The following is a 23,813-nucleotide window of genomic DNA, read 5'->3' on the forward strand; positions in this document are numbered from 1 at the left end:
AATGGGCAGGGGAAGAGGGGAAGCTGACACAGTACTGTACCGTAGAGAACATTATCATCACTGTGTCTGCAGGTTGCGCAATGCAAATAAAATGATCTGATAAACGCTAACTCTCTGTACATAATAGGCCCAGGGCAAAGAAAGGAGCAGACAGCTGAGAAGGTAACTTTTATCTAAGTTTCATAACAAAGCTCTCAGTACTTGGGATAATGCATCTTTCCTCTACATTTCAAACAAATAAAGAAATCACAACATAAATTGTGGGGCAATGTGCTTTCTCCTATGGGCATGCATAGCAAAGCAAGGATGGAGTTCACTTCTGCAACTGACTGGGGGCTAGAGGGCCCCATCCTGACCTGCTCTCTTTGACAACAGTATGCAAAACTCCCATTGACTTAAATGCAAAGAGGATTGGGCCCTGAGCAAAGCAGTTGATTCTGTCTTTTCTAAGAGAGATTGTAGCAACAAGAGTAAAAGCATGGGTGGTAGAGTTTAAGAGAATTCTACCCTACTGTAGAATTCTTTAGGATGGTTTAAAAAAACCCTTCGTGTGGCTCTCACTCCCTGTTGAATTCTAGAGTAACTTAGAATTCCTGTAGACGTCTATTAAGGGCTTGATCCTGCAAGGTACTGAGTGCAGCACTTAAGCATGTGCTTAACTTTAAGCTTGTTAGAGGTCCCATGGTTTATGTGCTATGCTGGATCGGGGCTCTTATTTCTAGCAACATACAGGATCCAGCCCCACAGTTCTATAGAACAGTGCTGCCTAGTGGACAGGAGACCTGGTTTCCACTCCAGGCCATTGACCTGCTGGGTGATCTTGGGTAAGTCACTTCCTGCCCTGTACCTCAGTTTCCCCATCTGTGAAATGTGGATAATGATATTGACCTCCTTTATAATGTGTTTTGAGATCAGCTGATGAAAAGTACTATATAAAATCTTGGTATTATTATTATTAGGCACAGATGTCCCTTAAACTTTTGTTATCTACAGAAATCCCTAAACTGTCCCAGGTTGTTGACTGCTGAAGCACAAGTGCGTTTCCCTCTGGCTCAGTGGGGTGGGGAACCTGTCAGACCCCCACACTGTCACCGTCAGCCAGATTTCCTACCAACATGTCATTCTGAAGTCTAGCCATTTCTGAGAGCTTTCTCCTGACAGCCTTCCCTAAGCTTCCCAAGCGCGCAAAGCGTCTTTCACTGCCACTTCATCTGCAGCAGATAGGCCACCCAGCTAATAATTTCATCGCAATGCTTCTGCACAAGAGCAAGGAAGGAGAGAGAAAGTTTAGAGGCCTCTCGTTTGATCTGTCACAGTCTTCACTACGCTCCAATTTGCTGTAGCCCAGTGCACATCATCACGCAGGATGATGCTTTTGTCTGTGCTGATTGGAGATGTTGTTCGATGCTGGGAGCAGGCGGCTTAACTTCATTTATTTGAGATGGACCTGAAGCAAAACCACAGAGTCAGCCTCCTTTTATTCATATCTCTTTGTATTATGGAAGCCCCTAGGGGACTCTAGTTAAATGAGGGCCCCATTATGCTAGATGCTGCACGTACACCATAGAAAGAGAGTGTCCCTACATGGACAAGGCCATGGGTGGGAGAAAAGAAGGCTTATCTCCATTCTACAGATAGTGAACTGAGGCAGAGAGAGATTCAGTCACTTGCTGAGGGTCACACAAGAAATCTGTGGTAGAACCAGGACTGGAACTCAGATCTCCTGACTCACAGCCCAGTACCTTAACCTGGCAGGGAGTCAAACTGGTATTTATTTCGGTTTGGTTCAGGTTCGGGTCCAATTGTATTCTGTGTGTTCAGGTTCCAGCCACTCAAGAAAAAAAAAAAAATTAAACACCAGTTCAGATCAAATTTCAATCTTAGTGAGGTAAATTAAAAGAGTTGAAACTTAAAATTGAAACTATTTTTATTTTTCACCATTTAACTTTGGTTTTGTGTTGTCAAATAAACACGTCTTTATGAACAATTTTTTTGCGCGAACTAAAATAACATCTAATATTTGCTGCATAATATTGGATCTCTGCAGTGACAGGATACATTTGAGTTTGGGGCATGGGCCTTAGCTCGGGGAGTGCAACTGGAGGGAGGGAGGGGCTGCCCCAGGGATTGGGGATCGGGGGGAGGTGGCCTGCCTAAGGGGGGAGAAGGGTTGGGGTGCCAATACCTTTGCCTGTGGGCTTGAAGAGTTATTGTTAACTTCTGGGACAAGGTAACATTCCACATCTTCTCTCCCCAGGGGGAATCTCAGACATGGTTCATGGTTGGGCAGGCAGCTCCTAAGCTTCTCTTTCCCTCCCTACTCTTGTGGGCTGGCATCTTTGTATTCTCATCTCATTCTACTGGCACCGGCCTTGCTGTAGCAATCACAAGCCTATTTGTTATTGTGTTGTCTTGTTTGAAAATAAGATCACAGTAGTTTAAACACACTGGGCTTAAAAAATGCCGGACCTTTATTTTAACCAGTCACCCAATTTTTTTTCCAGTTCAGTTTAGGGTGACCAGATGTCCTGATATTATTGGGACCATTCCGATATGAGGAGCTTTGTCTTATATAGGAGCCTATTGTCCCCTGATAGGACCCTATTGTGAGGCACTGTACCTTAAAATAGCACCCTGTAACCCCAATACTCATCATTTGTAGCTGGTTGTGATATTTCATACACAGCATGCCTTGTAAGGTATCATATGAGAGGTCATGATCTGCTGAAACTCATTGTTCTGTCAAAATATATATATCTGTAGTGAGTAGGAAGTTATAAGATTTTGCCATATGGTTGTTATTGAAATAAGTTGTGAGGCTGGGAGGCACCTACAGCTAGCTCCCCAGTGGCAACAAAAGAGGGGACCGACACCCAGGCGAGCATTAAATGATCATCACCAGCCATTCACCAGCAGGGGAACTGTAAACAAGGGATTTACAATTCAATAAGACACAGTCGCACAAGCACCACACAATGGGGATTAGTCAACTCTGTGACTCAGCAAGGCCCACCGGGACATGCCTGGGCCAGTATCTTCCCTGGGACATGAATTGAGAAGATAAAATACAGGACGGTGGCATCATGGGATCTCCTCTCTCCTCCCCCACCTGCACTGAAGGCAACAGGAATGCTGGAAAGATAAAGACTTTGAACTGGGGAGATTGGTATCAGGCTGAGCTGGGAATTCAGCCTGTGTATTAAGAACTATAACCTGCCTGTAATATCCAGTGGGACAAGAAAAGATGCTTGACTCAAAACTTACTGAGTCTGATAACGTGTAGGATTTGGAATGCGTGTTTCTTTTTATTTCTTAGGTAACTATTTTTGACCTTTATGCCTACCACTTATCATCACTTAAAACCTATCTTTCTGTAGTTAATAAACTTATTTTAATGTTTTATCTTAACCAGGGAGTTTGTCTGAAGAGCTTGGGGAATCTGCTCAGATTACAGGCTGAGGCATGTCCACCACCCTTTGAAGGAATGGCGAACTAATTAATTAGCTTGCACTGGGGCGGGGGAGATTTACTGGTTTTTCCCTGGGTATGGTTCATGAATGGCATAGAGAGCATTCATGCAATTTAGCTGGGTGCGTCCATGCATGTTGTTGACTAAGTGATCACAGCGCTTGAAGGGGTTTGCTGCTTATCACTAGCAAAGCATTGTGAGAGACAGCCCAGGCTGGAGAGTTAAGGGGGCACAGCGATCCCACATTCCCAAGCTGCATCCCAGGGGTTCATCACACCTATTCCCCACCTAGCTCCCATCCCAATTTTTCACACTTGCTATCTGGTCACCCTAGTTCAATAGATAGGACAAAATGATGGGTCAGGTTCAGTTCCAGTTCAAATAAAAATAGCGGTTCAAAGTGGTTCTCTAGTTTCAGTTAGTTCTGGTCCCTCTCCCAGTGGCGCTGGAACATTTTAAATAGTGGTGGTGCAAAAAGCCAGCCCCCTTACCCCGTCTGCGTCCTGCCCCCCAGAACTGGGTCTGGGAGCAGGGCTGTCTCTCCAGGAGGGGGGGAACCAGACAGGGATAAGGGGGCTGAGTCTGGGGCCAGCAGCCAAGACCCCGGGCACGGGGCCGGCAGCTGGGACATCCAGATGCGGGGCCAAAACCCTGTGGGGGGGGCAGTAGCAGAGGCCAGGCGCGTGGCTGGGATCCAGGACCCCACATGCGGGGCAGGGAGCAGAGCCCCACGTAAAACCTGGGGGTGCTGCAGCACCACCATACCCATAATTCCTGCCCCTATGCCCATTCCCTGACCACAAACTACCCTGAACTTCAGAGACATCAGGACATGAAGCTGGACTTTGCAGATGGCCCTTCTCTCTATAATAGGCCAAACCAAATTGCAGTGACTCTGAGGTAGTGTATACAATAGCAAGCATGGGATAAACACCTAGGCAGACAGATGGCAAGGAGTGTTGTCTACTTACAGGAAGCCGCAGTGCCTTTGTAGCCTAATTTTCTTATAAAAAAAGATGAGATTAAAAATATACCCGTTATGTCAGATGGCATCCAAGCTCTCTTCTTGGGTCCCCAAGTAACTGGCAGGGCTGCAAGTGACACAGATGCTCAAAGTTTTGTGGCTTACTCAGTTAGCAACAGCTTCTCTCTCTCTCTCACCAGTCACTATCACGCAGCACAAGTTATGCTGCCTTTTGTCAGTTCACCACCTTTGTTTTGCCTGTTGCTTCTAAGAAAAAATCTCTGCACAACCCACAGACGTGAGGCCCTATTTCATTCCTTTCCCTTGTGTTTTCAGGTCAGAGGAGACCCTGGATGGTTTCTTGTTTCCTTTTAACACTGTCCACTCTCAGGGACCAGCAGCAGCCTCGCCACATCATTTTCAGACACAAAGCGTAATGCATTCTGCATCTCCTAATTGGCTAGTTTTTCCCATCTTCACCTGTTTTCTATCTCAAATACAGTGGTGCAAGTAGAAATCATGTCTTGCTAGTATGCTGCACTCATGGGAGGGACACAAAGGGGTGGCACATGACCTCCCCAAGTGACCCCTCCCTGCCCTACCCCCAGCCCGGGGCCCCCACGGTCTCCCTGTCTGTCCCCTTCCCATGATCCACATCGGTCCCACATTAGCTAGGGGGGCTCTGTCCTCCTCCCACTGCGCTGGAGGATTCAGGAGATGCAGCTGCATGGAAGGGCTGGGGGCGCTACAGCCACACCAGAGGAGCCACCGGTGTGGGTCCTGGCAGTCCCATGTTCTGCTCCTTTTGCCGCTGCAGCTCCCAGAAGATCAGGGCTCTCCGGAACCACAGTGGGGAAAGGAGCAGAATATGGAGCCACGAGGCAGCCCCGCACCAGCAGCTCCTCTGGCGTGGCTGCTGTACCACCCTCAGCCTCGCCCCCCCCACTCCCCTCGACCTGTCCTCTGCTAGTGCTGCTGTACAGACCTAAGGCAGGAGGACTCAGGAGATGCAGCTGCATGGAAGGGCTGGGCATGGGGCTGGTGGCGGGTGCCTCCTGTGTCTTTCCGGTACACCGTACCAGCTATACCTAGCTTACTGGTACAGCGTACCGGACCGGACCACCGTACTTGCACCACTGCTCAAATACCTCGAACTGGAGTAAAAGTCACTTGATAGGAGCATTCTGCAGTCTAGTAACATAAAGATGCTTCCAGTCAGTACTTCTCGGAGACCATCATTCTCAGTCTCTTTCCTCCTTCAGAAAGCGCCTTCACCAGTAAAGTTTTCCTCCCATTTACATTAAAAAGATTCTATGCTCCGTAAAAATATCCTGGACCTGTGTTAAAGCCACCTCTTCTGTTTCTGTTCTGTTCCTGATTCTCTGACCACGCTCACTGATGCCTTTTATTGCAGCTTTCCAAACTCAACACCTCTATCTGGTGCCTTTATCTGCATCTGTAGGCAGCTTGTCTGTGTGCAACAACCAGTTTGTCAGCTTCCAGGGCAGGTGGGCGGTTTCCTATCTGGCTGCTTTAACACATGACACTGCACAAAAGAACTGCAGCTGGGTGGGTCAGCACGCGGCCTGAAACACTCTTTGCAGGTGGCCACTTTTCATGGGAGGGACTTATTGTGGGAGAAATAGGGAACCACATGGGGATTGAAATTCAGACAGCCACTAAAACAAACAACCACAACCTGGAGGTTGCAGTAAGTACAGGCTACACCATTCAGCACATGGCACTTCTATAAAGCTTCTCTTCTTCAAAGTCCTGTACTAGAATGAGCTATTCTGGTCTCTCACTAACCACATTTTTGTTCGGTATGTGTACAGGCCCTAGCACAATGGAGCCCTAGTCCTAGGCACTATTGCAATAATTAACAAGAATAACCCCACGCAGAACTAAACAGAGCTTACCTCTCCCAGACCAGACACTGCAGGGTGCATCTGAAAAGAAGTAGGAAATTATTACATACATTGATAACGGTGCCTATTGTTGTAGCATTTGATATCACACTATTTAACAAACCCTTCATTAGATTGACTTATAGGATAATGGGGAAGTGGGAAGATCATTCATAAGTACCAAAGAGACACAATGTGGAAAACTGTTTTATCATCATCTCCATAAACTTGTGTTCATTTCTCCCCTTCTTCTCCTCAATATGTTTCTAAAGCTTTTCTATCAGTTCAAGTGCTGACAAAATGGTTGTACTGTCCCAGCAGGTTGCCATGAGATGTTTGCAGAAGTATCTTCAGTGACTTTTCAGTTGGGTTGAGCAAGGCACAGGGAGAAAGTGTCACGTGGTAGTGACCACGAGGGTTTGAAAATCCGAGTGGCAGTATGCCCTGCTGAGCCCGAGCACCAGGACAGCTTGAGCAACCAGTCCCGAAAGCAGATTTTCAAAGGACAAGCGCCACCCACTCTCTCTTTTGAATATCACCCTTGTTGGTTGAGGGTCAGATTTCCAAAGGCGCTGAGCACCTGCAGCTCCCATTGACTTCAATTGGAGCTATGGGTGCTATCTCCACTGAACATCAGAACCTGAGAGCCCAAGAGAGGGCATCCAAATCCTCTACTGAACAACCAAAAAAGGAAGATGCTCTTCCATATATTTTCTCCCCCACCCTCCAGCAAACAAGGTGATTGTTTTTGTGAATGCTGCAGGACGAGGGGGATTCTGCTGTCTTAAAGTTCACATCTACATTTGACCATTTCAGCCACATTATCTTGAAGTACCTGAGACCCTGACAAATCTTAACACTGAGCAACAAAATGGCAGATGAAATTTACCATTGAAAAATACAAGGTAATTCTTATTGGAAGGAGCCATTTAAAGCACCCTCCTGCCCACTGTCAATTCTGAATGAGCTGTAATCTTACTGCAAATAATCTAGTTGGCAGTGTGAACATCTGGATCATGGTTTCTCAGCATCACTTTTTATTTGTATCACAGTAGCATCCAAAGTGAGGATCAGGGATACATTGCACTGGGCGCTGTACAAACAGTCAAAGACATTCCCTTTCACAAGGAACCTACACTCTAAATAGGCACAAGAGGAACAGGGAGTGTAAAACACAATTGAATGGGGCAAGGGAGGAGTCAAAGAGTGAATAGGATGTTGGCCTATAAGAAGGGAATAGAATAACCTGGAAAATGCTACAGTACTGTTATATAAAGTGGCAATATATGGTCAGCTAAAATACTGCATTATGTTTTGATCACTGACACAAAAAAAACAGTGTGGAAGGGGCAGTCAAGCCATCCTTTAATGGTTCAAAAGCCTGGGTACCACGCTCAGGGCAGACTGTTAGGAAGCAGGGCACAACCCCCAAATTGGTTGTGAGCTTTCACCAACCAGTTATCAAGTGTACAACAGCCTTAACATGGAGGCCATGGTAGTTCCCTTGGATACTCCAATCTGTCTTGCTACCCAGGTAAGCTTGTCTTTGTAATAGATGGTCCCTTACAATTCAGGTTACTCCCAGTCCCAAAGGACTAGTTAGGTCAATTGCACATTAGATCTCACACCAAAGACAACGCTTGTAGCCAATCCTGTAATAAAATATCTTGCTATTCATCATACAGGAAAAATGACACAAGAGTTATTTACAAGGTTAAAGCAGGTAAACATACATACACACAAATGAGTTCCAATGTTAAGTTTCAAAAAAATAATTGAAGCAGGGGCAGTGGGTAGAAGAGGCTTGGGGAGGCTGAGCCTCCCCAAATGAGGCAAGAAATGCCAGATGCGACAGTTCCCTTTGGAGGCATGCCGGCCCAGGGCCTTTGGAGCGCCACCACTAGAAACTCCTGAGAAGGGGGGGGGGGCGCCAGAGCCCAGACTGAGGCCTCACCCCCATTTGGCCTCTTCCCCCATGGCCGTGCCCATGCTGCGCCTCTTCTCCCTGACACCGCACCCTCGCTCCCCCAAGGCCCTCCCCCCCCGCTCCCCCCCGAGGCCTTCCCCAACCCCTCCTCTCCACCCCCGACCCGAGGCTCTCCCCACCCACACTCACTCTTTTCTGCCCCTTCCCCCGCCTCCCATTCCTTAACCTTAATGCAGGAAAAAAGGGGGAGGGCAGAAAAAAGGGTTGGAGAGGAGCGAGCAGCGGTCGGGGGGGTCTCAGGGGAAAAGGTCAAGCTGGAGCGGGGGCTCTTGGCGGAGTGGAAGTGGAGCACGGGCAGGGCCTCAGGGGGAGGAGGTCAAGAAAGGGTGGTGTCTAGAGCAGAGCGGGGGCCAGAGCCACAGTCCAGCTGCTGGTGGCCCCCAACTCACACATATATTTCTAGAGATCTTCCGGCGCTCACGCCCAGCCAAACACAAGAGTCACATGCCACCTATGAATAGAAGCTTATCTAGAGTTTGCTCACTATAGGTCCTTTAGGGCTGACCCAGGCTGAGCACTGGGGCTCTTTTGCTTATCCTTAGCACTTCTTGCCCCTCACTGTCCAAGCAGCATAATAATACAGTTCTTCCTTGTTAGGGGTTTTTATCCCTACCCCCTTCTGCTTCAAGTTTCAAATTTAGCTGATGGGTAGAATTCACTTGCATGTCTGCTCTTTACTGGGGGTGCAGGGTGGGAGGAGAGCCATCAGCAATATTTTTTGTCATCTGATGTTCCATAATGATTTGCCTGGTATCAATGGGACTTCTTTGTCTGGCAGAACATCGCCCCTTCTGTTGGAGACTAGTATTTCACACTAGTTAATGCTTCTCTCCTGGCTGGTGATTTATGCAGTTACAAAGGCTTACAATGCAAATGTTCAATTATCACCTTACGATATGGGATAGAGATGTTAGACATGAGATTGATGCCTGCAGGAACTTACAAGCATTCAATACAGCCTAAACACAAAGCACATTTTTATTAATCTAATACCAATTTGACCAATAGTAATACCCAGGTTAGCCAGACTGGTTCCACCCATGGATTTGTCAGTGTTCCACTGAGGCATGGGGTCCTTAGCATAAGCTGGCACCTGATTGGCCAGCATCACAAGGGCAACAACAATGGGGACAGATACTGGGGGAAGGAAATCCATAGAAGGAAATATTAAAAACCAGGATTATTTAGTGCTGGCCGACACACAGATTTTGCACCACTAGTACTGTATTGGTTTAGAAAGAGGTATAGTTAAAGCAGTACAAAAGTGCCTCTACTGGTACTGTTTATGCCTGTAAATTTACAGGAAAGCTATAGCAATGGAAGTGTCTTTGTACCCATATAACTACATCCACATTAGGGGGTTGTACTGCTTTAACTATATCTGTTCCTAAAGCAATGTATTACGAGCAGTACCAAACTGTGTGCAGACCAGCTCCCAGTGTAGAAAGGAGAATGGCAAAGGGGATGGGGAGGGGGCGGGGAGAGTATGTGCTCAACATACCTATTTACCCTGGCCTACAAGACAGCACTTAAAATAAAGAGCTGCTCGTTTGAAACTGAAAAGGGGATTTTTTTCTTTTACTCCTCTTATAATTGACTCATGATACTTGCTGCTGCAGGGTATCTTCAAGGTGTATGCTCAGTGAGATTCATGGAGGCCAGTGGCAGGAATGAGAAGTTTACCAATGGACCAGATGTTGCTCTCATAGTCACCAGTGTTAAACAGAGTAACTCTACTGAAATCAGTTTAGTGGTTCTGGATTTACACATGTGTGGGTGAGATCAAAATCTGACACTGCACCTGCAAACACAGTAACTAGGATTTTAATTACAGGGAATGAGCACCCTTCTGAGTTCAGAAAAGAACTTCTTCTGCCCGGCCCCTTTTGCTTCATTATTGCACACTAGTCAGGCAAGGTTCACATTGTATCTACTGTACAGAGAGAGAGCCAGATTCTGCTCTCACATAGACCAGGGTAAATCAGGAGGAACTGATCTAAATGAAATGGCAGATGAAACTTACCATTGAAAAGTACAAGGTAATTCTTATTGGAAGGAGCCATTTAAAGCACCCTCCTGCCCACTGTCAATTCTGAATGAGCTGTAAGTAGTATAACCTTGATAGTATTCATCACCATGCATTTTTGACAGGTTTCCACACCCCATTTAGGGCTTATGTCCCGCCTTCCCACCCCGTTTCCATTGGTGCCAAAGTTTGGCACCATCGGCCATTTTGAAAAAAATTGTGTGTGTGTGTTTGACTAGGGGAAGTGCTGTGTGTGTTTGTGCTTGGATACATTTAGAGAAAAAGGTTGAAAGAATAGAATGAGAGAGTTTAAAGATGAAAAAAGAAAGTTTGAGTAAGGTTTAGAGAAAAAAGGAAAGAAAGATTATTTGGGGAGGTTGAGTCAGGAGAGAGGATGGTAAAGACCTAGTTTGGTAGGTTATTCAAGAATAGAAAAATAGAAGTTAAAGAAAAAAGTAAATTTTTGTTTTTAAGGGGTTAGTTTAAGAAAAGAGTTAAATAATATTAAAAACTAGTTTTAAAAAGAACGCATATAGGCAAAAAAGGGAATTTACTAAGGCAGAGCCTGTTTAGTAAGCCCATGGTAAGAGGATTGCTAAGAAAAAGACAATTAAACTATTTACTATCAGGGTAGGTTTAAAAAAAGAGCCTTTAAAAACATTAAAAGCTAGATTTAAAAAGGGCATTTACTAAGGCAAAGCCTGTTTGGTAAGCATGTGGTAAAAAAGTGAATAGGAAAGCATTTAAGCTACTCACTATCAGGGTAGGTTAAGAAAAGAGCCTTTAAAATCATTAAATAATATTAAAAACAATAAAACTAGGTTTAAAAAGGGAATTTACTAAGGCAGGGCCTGTTTAGTAAGCACATGGCCAAAAACTATAAAGGAGTACTAAGAAAAAAGCATTTAAAATCATTAAATAATATTAAAAACTAGGTTTAAAAAGGGAATTTACTAAGGCAGGGCCTGTTTAGTAAGCCCATGATAAAAAAAAGTGAATAAAAAACATTAAACTATTCAATACCAGTGTAGGTTAAGAAAAAAGCGTTTTAAAACATTAAAAACTAGGTTTAAAAAGGGAATTTACTACGGCAAAGCCTGTTTGGTAAGCACATGGTAAAAAAGTGAATTAAAAAGCATTTAAATTATTCAATACCAGTGTAGGTTAAGAAAAAAGAGAGGTTAAAAGAAAGAACAGAGCAAGAAAAGAGAGCCCCCTTTGCAACGCGCAAGATAGACAGCACATGATTGAATCACAGAGAGAGAGAGCGAAGGAGAGAGAGAGAGAGAAAAATCTCATCTTTCAAGTCTTTCTGTAGAATGAGGCAACTTCCCTGGTTCAGACCCTCTCAGACTTGTTAGCATGACCTTTGGATCGGACCAATCAGAGTTTGTTCTACAACAGCATCATAGAATTTATTTTCCTGAACCAATTCTAGAGTTCCAAGATTTTAAACAAGAGCCATCTCCCTCCTCTTTCCGCACCCCTCTTCTTCCCCCCCTTTTAACTGTCTTATTCTTATCTAAAGAAACAGACCCCCAGCATTTTCCCCACCATGTAGCCCTTTTGCATAGGGGTTTTTATAAAAGTTAAAACCATAAGCTTTTACTAACAAACAATTTTTAAAAGTTTTTCCCTAGGTTTTAAACTAACAGGGGTTATTCATTTATTTTTTTTAGTAAAAATAATGTGAAGCTGCAGCAAAGCTCCTGTTAGCAAAGCAGCCTCTGTGAGTCAGTGGATCATAGAGAAGGAGTTTGCTTCTTCACCTGCTTTTTAACAAACACAAGTAAAAGTTACATTAAGTTTTGCAAAGGTATAATGACTTGAAAAGACAAACCTAAGACACATCCCTTTTGTATGTGTTGTAATTAAAAAAAAAGAGCAGGCAGAAGTGCCCTAGGTTTAAAACCCCAGGTTTTTAGTAACAGCCAGTTTATAAACCCCTTATTTCATAAACCATTGGATTAGAGAGAAGAAGAAGATTGCTTATATTGCTTATAAGTTATATTAAGGCTTTTAAGGGAATAAACACTTGAAAAAACATGCCTAATGAAGACCCAGTCCTTTATTTACAGGAGTGTTTCAATAAAAAAGAGCAGGCAGAAGCACCCCAGGTTTAAAACCCCAGTTTTTTTAGTAACAGACAGATTATAGACCCCTTATTTTGTAAACCAGTGGATCAGAGAGAAAAAGTTTGTTTCTTTTTAACTTTTTAACAAAAAGAGGTGAAAGGCTTGTAAAGGAATAAACACTTGAAAAGACAAGTCTATCTAAAGACACATTTCTTTATTTAGCCCCCTTGGCATAAGTGTTTTAATAAAAAAAAAAGAGTATGCAGAAACAACCCTGGTTATAAAAGTAATGTATAGTGACAAAAAAGTTTTAGACTAACATGGGTTATTTTTTAGTAAGCACAATTTGAAACAGCATGCTTTTTCAGCAAAGCCATTGTTAGCAAAAACAGCGTCTGTGAGCCAGTGGATCAGAGATAAGAAGGCTGCTTCTTCCCCAAACTTTTTAACAAATGTAAGTAAAAGTTATATTAAGTCTTGTAAAGGGATAAACACTTTAAAAGACAAAACTATATGAAGTTACATTCCTTTATTTACAGATGTGTTTTAATAAAATAGAGCAGGGGTCGGCAACCTTTCAGAAGTGGTGTGCCGAGTCTTCATTTATTCACTCTGATTTAAGGTTTTGTGTGCCAGTAATACATTTTAACGTTTTTAGAAGGTCTCTTTCTATAAGTCTATAATACATAACTAAACAATTGTTGTATGTAAAGTAAATAAGGTTTTTAAAATGTTTAAGAAGCTTCATTTAAAATTAAATTAAAATGCAGAGCCCCCCGGACCGATGGCCAGGACCCAGGTAGCATGAGTGCCACTGAAAATCATCTTGCGCGCCGCCTTCAGCACACGTGCCACAGGTTGCTTACCCCTGAAATAGAGCATGCAGAAACACCCCAGGTTTAAAACCACAGATTCTTAGTAACGGACAGTTTATATTCCCCTTATTTTGTAAACCAGTGGATCAGAGAGAAGAAGAAGTTTGTTTCTTCCCCCACTTTTTAACAAATAGAGGTGAACGTTATGTTAAGTCTTGTAAAGGGATAAACACTTTAAAAGACAAACCTATATGACGGCACATCCCTTTTATTTACAGGAGTGTTTCAATAAAATAGAGCAGGCAGAAACACCCCAGGTTTAAAACAACGGGTCCTTAGTAACAGCCCGTTTATATTCCCCTTATTCTGTAAACCAGTGGATTAGAGAGAAGAAGTTTGTTTCTTCCCCCACTTTTTAAAAAAGAGAGAGGTGAAAGTCTTGTAAAGGTATAAACACTTGAAAAAGACAAGCCTATATGAAGACACATGTTTTCATTTAGCCCCTGAGGCATAAGTGTTTTAATAAAATGTAAGTACGCAGAAACAGTTCGGGGTTTAAAAACACAGAAAACCTGTTTATAAAAGTAATGTATAATGATAAAACAGTTTTTCCCTAGGTTCTAGACTAAAATGGGTTATTTTTTTAGTAAAAACCGTGAAGCTGCAGCAAAGCCCTTGTTAGCAAAAACAGCCTCTGTGATTAGAGAGAAGAAGGCCAGAACATAACAAGAAAGCCCTAGGCCTGCTTTTAAAACAAAATTATACCAAAAACTTGTACTAAAAAGAATAGTAACTTTAACTGTAAATAAGCTTACTATATAAAATAAAAACTTTTTACAATAAAAGTTTAAAAAAGCTAAAGTATGTAGCCAGAGGCCCTCCCGAGTTTTTTTCCCCAGGAAAAGGCCCCCTGCTCTGTTCTTATCTAAACAACAAGGACCCTGTAACAAAAGCTGACCAACACATATGATAAACCATTTTAAAATGTGTTTTTTAAAGTAATATCTAACCCCCCTTTTTTAACTTATTAAATAAACACATGAAAAAACAAACCTATCTGAAGACACATTCCTTTTGCATATGTTTTAATGAAATAGAGCAGGCAGAAGCACCCCAGACCTAAACCCACAAAACCCTTACTAAGAAAAAATTTCCCCCCAAGGTTTTTAGTGAGAACCATTTGAAACAGCCTTTTGAAGGTAGTGGATTAGAAAAGAAGACCCCTTTGAAAAACAGGCTGCCTGAAGACACTTTTTTTATTTAGCCCCATGGGCATAAGTGTTTCAATAAAATGCAGAAACAATCCAGGGTTAAAAACACAGAAAACTTGTTTATAAAAGTAATGTATAGTGATAAAAAAGTTTTCCTCTAGGTTTTAGGCTCGCACTGGTCATTTTTTTTAGTAAGGAGAGTTTGAAACAGCAGGCTTTTGCAGCAAAGCAGCGGTCAGCAAAAACAGCCTCTGTAAACCAGTAGATCAGAGATAAGAAGGCTGCTTCTTTGCCTGCTTTTTAACAAATACAAGTGAAAGTTATGAAGTTTCGTAAAGGAATAAACACTTTAAAAGACAAGCCTATATGAAGACAGAGCCCTTTATTTAACGTTTTTACATGTGTGTTTCCATTTAAAAAAAAAAGAGCATGCAGAAAATATGCCAGAGTGAAAACCACAGAACCTTAGTTACAGCTAGTTCATATTCCCCTTATTTTGTAATCCAGTGGATCAGAGAGAAGTTTATTTTCCTCCCCACTTTTTAACAAATTCATGTGCAAGTTATAGTAAGCTGTTATTTTCCTAGGGCTTTTAGATTTAAGTATGATTTTTTTTGGTTGCATTATTAGAATGTCTTTGTTTTTAAATGTTTGCAACCCGTGTGCTGAGACACCGGTACAAGCTCCTGTGTTTGTTTTGGGTCCATAGATTTTATTAAAATAATACAACACAGGCTGGAGCTGGAGCTTTCTTTACATTTCAAAACAGAGAAAACTAATTAGGCTAGCCAGTGCTCCATGCGCTATAGGCTGCTTTAAGAAGGCTCTAGGGGTCACTTCTTCAGTTTGCTTGTTTTTTTACACAGACTTCTTTCCTAACTTTTTAAATGCTGTTAAAGTTTTAAAAAATGGTGAGGTTGCATTGAAAGATACTTTATGAAAGTTATAACAAGTATTTTTTCCATTTACTGATTCTAAAAGACAAAACCCACCACTTTATGACTGCATGAAGCTTAGAGATACCCTATCTAAAGAATATCCTCACCCCTTGACTTTCCCCCCATACTTTTATAACTTGCTAAATATGCAGTGTTTCATTATATAAAGGTTTTTAACATTTAACATGAAAATACAGAATTGACTGGGATAGCTCAGTGGTTTGAGCATTAGCCTGCTAAACCTAGGGTTGTGAGCCCAATTCTTGAGGGGGCTACTTAGGGATGTGGGGCAAAATCAGTACTTGGTCCTGCTAGTGAAAGGAGGGGGCTGGACTCGATGACCTTTCAAGGTCCCTTCTAGTTCTAGGAGATAGGATATCTCCATTTAAAAAAAAAGAAGACCTTTTTAAAGGATATTCTGTATGTAGTGGGGCCTATTTGAAGCATTATGTTTTTTTAAAGTTTATTATGAAAAAGCAGTATTGACTGAGCTGTAACAAAACAAGGCCCCTCTTAGGGATATTTTGTAGAAGTTTAGTGAAGTAAAAAGGCTTAAGATACTAGCCTGTCCTTTAAAAAATAGTGTTTTTAAAGTACCAAAACAACAACTGGGTAAGAATATGAAAACTGGCAATTGAGGGGAGTTTACATACGTGTTTTAATTAAAGAAAACAAGATTGCTTTTTAAGGTTTGTATTTATACAAAAAACACAAGAAAAAAATAGCTTATGTAAAAAAGTTATCTGTTTTTTACCAGAGATATGGAGCCTTCCTCACCCTGGCTCTCTCCCCACACACACACACACACTTACTTTTCTCACCTCCCCCCCCCCCCCCCCGCCCCTATTTTTCTTCTCCTTTTTAATTTTTTTTAAATCTAAACCAAGGACAAACAAATTAAAAAATAAAAGCCAGAGCCACAGAGATCAGGCCATGGGGGTAAGAAAGCTGTCCTGAGTTTTAGGGGACAATGTTGATCACGCTTTTAGTGAAACAGTTTTGTAGGCAGCCTGTTTGTATTAGCTGTTATGCTTTAGCATGGGCAAGCATTTATCATTTGGAAGCAATTTAAAGTAAAAAAAGGGGGGGGCAGTGTGTGTGTGAGACTGTGTGTGGAGAGCGGGGGTGAGGAAGGCTCCATATCTCTGGTAAAAAACAGCTAATTTTTTTCATCTTTAAACTCTCTCACTCTATTCTTTCAAGTTTTTTCTCTAAATGTACCCAAGCACAAACACACACAACACTTCCCCTAGTCAAACACAACCACACAAAATTTTTTTAAATGGCCAACCGTGCCAAACTTTGGCGCCAATGGAAATGGGGTGGGAAGGTGGGACATAAGCCCTAAATGGGGCATGGAAACCTGTCAAAAATTCATGGTGATGGATACTATCGAGGTTATACTACTGCTTTAATCTTACAGCAAAGTAATCTAGTTGGCCCTGTGGACAGCTGGATCACGGTTCCTCAGCATCACTTTTTATTTGTATCACAGTAGCATCCAAAGTGAGGATCAGGGATACATTGCACTGGGCACTGTACAAACAGTCAAAGACATTCCCTTTCACAAGGAACCTACACTGTAAATAGTCATAAGCTGAGCTCAGCTCTGCCAAGGTTACAGCTCTATTCACTCTCACAAAGTACTGAAATTCCCTTCCAAAGTACAGACGCACACAAACCAACAGCGGCTTTCAATTGCAAGCTTTCCCCCAGAGCATCTCTTTAGCCTGCACCCAGCCATCAGGTTAGGACTGTGTCCCTGCCAGTTCAGGAAAAGTTGGCTCTTACATCCAAGGTTATGCTAAAGTCCAAGGCTTACTCATCCGGTGTCAGCAGCTGCTGACTGGAGAATTGGAGCAAAGATATTTCCAATGGGATTGGCAGTGACCATCAAGGACTCCACTGAAAACTCTGCTCATTCAAAGAAGATATGGAATATCTTTCATGAATGTTTAATATGACCTGTTGCATGTACACTCATCCAACAGGCCTGTGCGAACATAGTGATCCACATGAATGTTCATGTGTGCGTAGATGTGTACTTGCAGACAGACTAGCATACAGGCACAGACACACAGACCAGTGCCCTCCAGGACCACGCCACCTATAAATGGGAGCAACTCCTGTGAAGTCACTGGAGTTGGACCAGCTGAGGATCTGGCCCAGAGATATGCCTGTTTATCCATAGGCATGTTACTTGACCACTCTCACCAGTGCGCAGACAAAACTCCTTCTTCCTAAAGACATCTTAGCGCCACACATTCTCTCTCGCTCTCAGCAAGGGATTTACAATTAGAACTTGGCACATTTTTTTAGGTGAAGAGTTTTTCTGATGAACACTATTCAGTCAACCTGGAACTATTCCTGAACCTAATACAAATTTGCTGAATAGTTTCAGCCAGAGAGAAATTTCCAGCCTAGATTCACAAAACAGCCAGAGGAGGCAGAGGTTGGGGACTTTATAGCTTTTAGCCCAGTGCACTCATCAGGGATGTGGAGACCTAGGTCTGAATTCCTGCTCTGGAGCAGGGACTTAAACCCAAGGGTCCCACAAGCTCTGGAACAGGGATTTGAACCCACCTCTGCCCTAACCAGCAGGCTCTTAGCTCTTCTGGGGTGGGGCTCTCTCTCCATCTCTCCTGTTGAAATTGTTGTGCTTTGTATAAAATACTTGAATAGTCATTGGGCCGGAGAGTGAGACACAATGAGAATAACTCTATAGTCTGGAGATTAGGGCACTCCCCTGGAATGTGGCAGATCCAACTTCAAGTCCCCGTGCCAATGAACATTTAATGCCCTAAACACCGGTCTAAGGCTATGTCTACACCAGCAGTTTTGTCAATAAAACTTTTGTCAGTCACGGGGGTGAAAAGACAAACCCCCGACCAACATAAGTTACACTGACAGAAGTGTCAACGTGGACAGTGCTATTTTGGTGGGAGAGATTCTCCCACCAACATACCTAATGCCACTTGTTGGGGGTGGTTTAATTGTGCCAAGCAGGGAGGTCTCTTCTGTCAGCATAGAGCAGCTACACAGGAGACCTTACAGCAGCGCACCGGCATCGGTACAGCTGTGCCGCAGTAAGGTCTCTAGTGTAGACATGGCCTAAAAGTTACAAGGGGGCCACCACCTTCATTCAACCCAGCACAGACTTCTTCAACTCACTGATATTTTCCACAATGTTCAGATCCGGGTCAACCAAAACCAATATTTTTTGCAGTACCAGCAAACCAAAAAAAAGTGCAGTTCTTCACACTACCCTATTCACAGCGTTCCCCCCTCCCCAGCAGAATCCTTGGATCAGAACATTCCCCAGCAAACACGCACCCCAGGAACCAGTAAAGTTCTTCTCACAGAGCAGCAGCCTGTAGGCACCCAAGTACACGTCAGGACACTGATCTCCCCGGGGAGATGGCATTTGAAGAGAAGGAATTTCTATACTTTGCTTACACCAAATGAAATTCCTGCAGCCTGTCCCACTGAGTCCTCCCTCCCACTCCCCATACACCCTCTCTACCCATCCCTGCTTTACAATCCCGTCACTGCCTGCTCCCCTCAGTGCATGTCCTTCTCACAGCCTGTAACTGTCTTTGCCCATCCCTTTTGTTACCTGGCCCATGTACTCCCTAACCCTAATGGTACCTATTGCCTGTCCCTCTCACAGCCCTGTCCTCTCCACCCCACTAGAAATCCCTCGGTGCCCATTCCCTTTGCTATCCATCCACCTCTCTGCCAATCTCTCTAGCATCCCTTGCTGCCAAGTCCCCTCACACCCATTTCCCCCTCTGGTGTCCCTACCTTCTCGCCTCAGAATTTCCATTGGAAATCAATAAGAAAAGTTCCCTTCAGTTGGTCCCTCAAAATTAATTCCTTTACTTTCTTCAGGTCCCTCTTCCTAGCCTAACAGCAGTGGGGGCTTCTCCCTCTCACAGACTCCTTTGCCCGCCCATCAAAATACTTCATGCACCCCTGGACTCCAGCAAGCAGTTCTGTTGAAATGTTCATGAAGTCTGCAGGGTCACTGCCTAAGTGACAGTCAGGGGCTGTGGAGTTCCCTAAGGCCCCAGCACAGGCAACATGACGTACAGACTCAGACAGACACATGGACAGAACAATTACCCAGCTCACCTGAATCCACCTCAAGTCTCCACAGGCAGCGCAGTACTATCCCACTGAGTCACCGGGTGGCCAACAGGCAACTCATTATATGCAAGAACAGGCAAGTCAAGGTGCCTACAACTCTGGGAGAAAGGGGATTGGGGAAAAGATCCCTCCCTCTCTCCTCCTTCTCTCCTCCCTCTCTCCCCCCTCCATCAGATCTCCCTGTTAAATTATTATCAAGTTCACTTGTGGGAGGAGTGAGAGAGAGGGGGAGTGTGTGTGAACAATGGAAATTTCTCCTCACCTCCCTTACAATACTTCCCTCTCCAGACCTTTAACTGTAATAGGAAGCACTGGTAGAGAGAGAACACGGGAAATAGAGGCCATGCCAGGCAGAACTAAGGCCAGAAATTTGCAGGCAGCAGTTACAACATTCAGTGGAATTAAGGGCTTGGCTACATTGGCAATTTACAGCGCTGCAACTTTCTCGCTCAGGGGTGTGAAAAAACACCCCCCTGAGCGCAGCAAGTTACAGCGCTGTAAAGCGTTAGTGTAAACAGTGCCCCAGCGCTGTAAGCTAATCCCCTCGTGGAGGTGGAGTACCTGCAGCGCTGGGAGAGCTCTTTCCCAGCGCTGGCGCGCGACCAGACTCACACTTCAAAGTGCTGCTGCGGGAGTGCTTTGAAGTTTCGAGTGTAGCCACGGCCTACTCCAAGTCCCTTTACGGTCATTGGAACGAAGCAAGCTCTCCTCTCACACACAGTTTGATAAAGCCTAACCAGACTGCCTCACATTCCCAGCTCTTTAAACTGTGGAATCCCCTTACAGTGCCCTGGGAACTGTGGACATGGAATGAATCGCCTCAAACTCCACCAGGAATGATTATGCTCAACCTTTTTCAGTGCTGGAGCTCAGCATGAATAAAAAGAATGAAGAATCCAGCTGTCAACCTGCAAAATGCAATGGGGGAACTGGGAGCTGTGCAAGGAGGATGTATATTTATTCTACTGCACTCAAGGCAACATATTGAAATGTCTGCGATTCTACCACGCACACACACGTACACCCAGTCTGAGTTCACGGCTTGTGTAACACTATTGTTGTTGGCCAGGATCAGCATGCCCCAAGCCTTTGTTCTGACACATGCCCACTGGGTTGTTTTCACGTGATGCCATGTCTTATTTAAAGGAACACTCCCTGTGTGTGTTTCATAAATGCTCCGATTTCCTCTTTAGAGCAACTTCTCTGTATCTATATTTATATCTCGCTCTGTAGTGATTTCGGCAGAGATACTCACATGGTCAGTAGCAGGACCTAGGGTACCAGTGCCTCCAGTTTTCTCATTAGCATTCAGTATCTTCCCCTTTCTTTGGCTCCCATCCTGCAGACACAGACCCATGTGCTAAAGCTAAGTGTTTGCAGGATTGGGGCCTATACATTCACACAGGGATCAAGCACATTTCCTGATCCATTTATCTGGGTTGGACACTACTGGGTGCTGAGCACCTTCAATTGCCATCAACGGTAGCCCATCAGGTGGAAGTTGAGGGCACTTGGGGAGCAGCAGGAAGCACCCAGCCCCTGGCTGTGCTGGGCCTTCTGAGGGACTCTATAGGTTCTTTTATATCATTTCCCAACAAAATCCTGCTTAGACTCTAAAAGGAGCTGGCGAGGTCATATCTAAAAATACTCAATGACTCCTGATGGAGGCAAGGAGCGCAGAGAAGTCTGGGCAGTGTTTAGATGTTCACCTGTGAATGGTAGTTCCATCAGCATAAGCCATAATACAGGATTGTGTTTTATGAAACAGGGGGAAAGAGCCTATGTTCTATTTTGGAGTGCATTTGTTTCCACACAACCACTGAACAGTAGGGCCAGAGCCTGATCCACTCTACCAGTCCTCTGGGCTGCCAGTGCCACATAAAGAGACTTTAAAGCTGCTCTAATCGGGCTGCTGGGAATTCCTCCAGCTTGGGGGAAAGCTGCGTGCTGCCCCTTCCCAGCCCCAGTGCTCCAAGTATAGGGGACAGATCCAGGCTGGGGCCAGAGGGCTGCTGTGTTCTGTTGATCTCTGGCTGGTAGAACAATCCCTTGGAGCTATTACAGCCAGTATAAGTTAAAGAAGTTACACTGGGAACCAAACTGGCCTACAGCACCCTTGGGACTTGGGGGTTGCCACCTTTCTAATGGATAGTAACTGGACCACTGAAGCCCCGCCCCCTGCCCAGCCTCTTCCCCACAAGGTCCCACCTCTGCACCCCGCCAGCTGCACAAGCAGCCTGGCCCTGGAGGCGGCTGCAGCTGCTGCGCTGCCTCCTTCCCTCTGCTTAGGGTTGCCACAGATTAAAAAAGAATGGACATCAGGGCTCGTCAAATGGCACCCAGACACACAAGCCGAAATCCAGACTGTTCGGGTGAAAACTGGACGGGTGGCAACCCTACCATGAAGGTGCCCTTGTGGCCAAACAAAACATGGCCAGATCTAAGGATCAGGGGCCTAGTTCCAGTATTAAACCTGAGCATGCCAGCCACTGTCAAAGCTCTTGGCTTTAATCAAGAGATGGGCTGATGCAGCAGTAAAATGCACATACACACATCCCCAAATTCTCTTCCCTGTTCTCAGGCTCATTCGTGATTACCTGGCAGGACTGTCTTCTGTGATGGAGTCTCGAACAGGTCCTGGCTCACAGCCTCGCTGGAGTTCCTCGCTAAGTCTCTCCGCTCCTTCTCCTCACTTTTCATGGCCGGGGTCTCTAGCTCAGGCTCCTCCGAGGTATCCACAGTGGCCTATGGGTTTCTGGTGGGGTCTATTTCAAGTATGCCAGGCAGTTCAATAAAAAAGTAGCAGATCTGCAGGGCACCACCAGATCTATTAGAGGCCTCCCTGGCCTTTTGGTATTCCTGGCGAAGTTCCTTTGTTCTCATGTGGCACTGCTGCTGATCCCTGTCATACACCTTCATCCCCTGTGCAATCTGCTTGTAGAGGTCCATTGTGCTATGGCTGTGCTTGCACAGCCTCTTCTTCCTACAGGCCCAGGAGATCCACCATCTCTTGTCTACTCCAGGCAGGATTGCGTCTAGTGTCTGGAGCCAGCATGGTTGGCTGTGCCATTGCACACAACCAGGGGGATCTGCTAGGTGTGTTCACCAAGGTGGGCAAGCAGGAAAAGGCATTTCAAAAACACCCAGGGGACTTTCAGGTGGGGAGCATTGGAGTTTAAAATTGTGATCAGAATGGCCACTGTCACAGAGGGGCATTGTGGGATGGTTGCTGGGGGACTGTTAGGGTTGACACAGATCACACAGTGTTTACACTTGCACCGCATTGACCTCAGCAGGTCAACCATGGCTGCACGCTCTTGGGGGAGGTGGTTTTACTGTATCACCATCAGGAAGCACGTACATCGACCAGAGACAAATTTGAGCATAGACACATGTACAAAGAGGTCAATGCAAGACAACTTACATCAACCCATCTTTGTAATACAGACCAGGCCTGGAACACAGAAAGGAGAGGTAGCCTCAGAAGAGACCAACGAGAGCCTAACTGGCACCTTCAACAAAGCATGGCAGTTAGGATTTTTGGACATTTCACTGCGAGAGCTAAAACTTTGTGTCAGCTACTAATAAAACGTGAGTTTGTGAACACGAGCAAACTCAATCTACTCAGAAGCTCGCTGACCATTGCAGCCAGTGGCACTGAGTGGTGCGCCACGCTCTCACGTACTGCAATATGTCTTCTCTGTAGCATCTGGTGCTGGTCACTGCCAGAGACTGGCTCATGGAATAGATGGACCACTGTTCCGCTCCAGCCTGGCAATTTCTCGGTTCCTAAAAGGTGGTAGTCCCCCTCCCCCCCTGCATTGGATGCAACCAAGCCTTATAGTGGAAACTACTGTAGTTCTGAGAGTCTGCAGGAGGGGAAAGTACAGTGACTGCATTTCATAAGCGCGCTCATAGCTTCTACAGCAGTGGTCACCAACCGGTAGATCGCGATCAACTGGTCGATCCTGGAGCCTCTGACAGTTGATTGCAATCTCCAACCACTAAAAGTCAGGCAGTGCAGTGGGGCTAAGGCAGCCCCGGCCCCATGCCGCTCCAGGAAGTGGTCAGCACGTCCCTGCTGCCCCTGGGAGGGCAGGGGCCTCCGCATGCTGCTTCTGCCTGCAAGCACCACCCCTGCAGCTCCCATTGGCTGGGAACGGGGAACTGTGGCAAATGGGAGCTGTGGGAGTGGTGCTTGCAGGCAGGAGTAACGCACTGAGCCACATGCCCCCATCCCAGGGGCCGCACGGGCTTGCTGGCCACTTCCAG

General features: G+C 44.9%; 1 protein-coding gene across 1 annotated transcript in view; it reads right to left on the reverse strand.

The window, feature by feature from the left end:
- LOC135881381 (sodium- and chloride-dependent betaine transporter-like) overlaps nt 1–23,813 on the reverse strand; it is a 77,873-nt gene that overhangs the window by 2,635 nt on the left and 51,425 nt on the right. Inside the window, exon 13 of the mRNA XM_065408066.1 lies at nt 22,139–22,286. Within this exon, the coding sequence (XP_065264138.1) occupies nt 22,139–22,286 (148 nt within the window). The remainder of the gene's footprint in view (nt 1–22,138; nt 22,287–23,813) is intronic.

Source organism: Emys orbicularis, chromosome 1, assembly GCF_028017835.1.
Source record: "Emys orbicularis isolate rEmyOrb1 chromosome 1, rEmyOrb1.hap1, whole genome shotgun sequence".
In the NCBI taxonomy this organism is placed as follows: Eukaryota; Metazoa; Chordata; order Testudines; family Emydidae; genus Emys; species Emys orbicularis.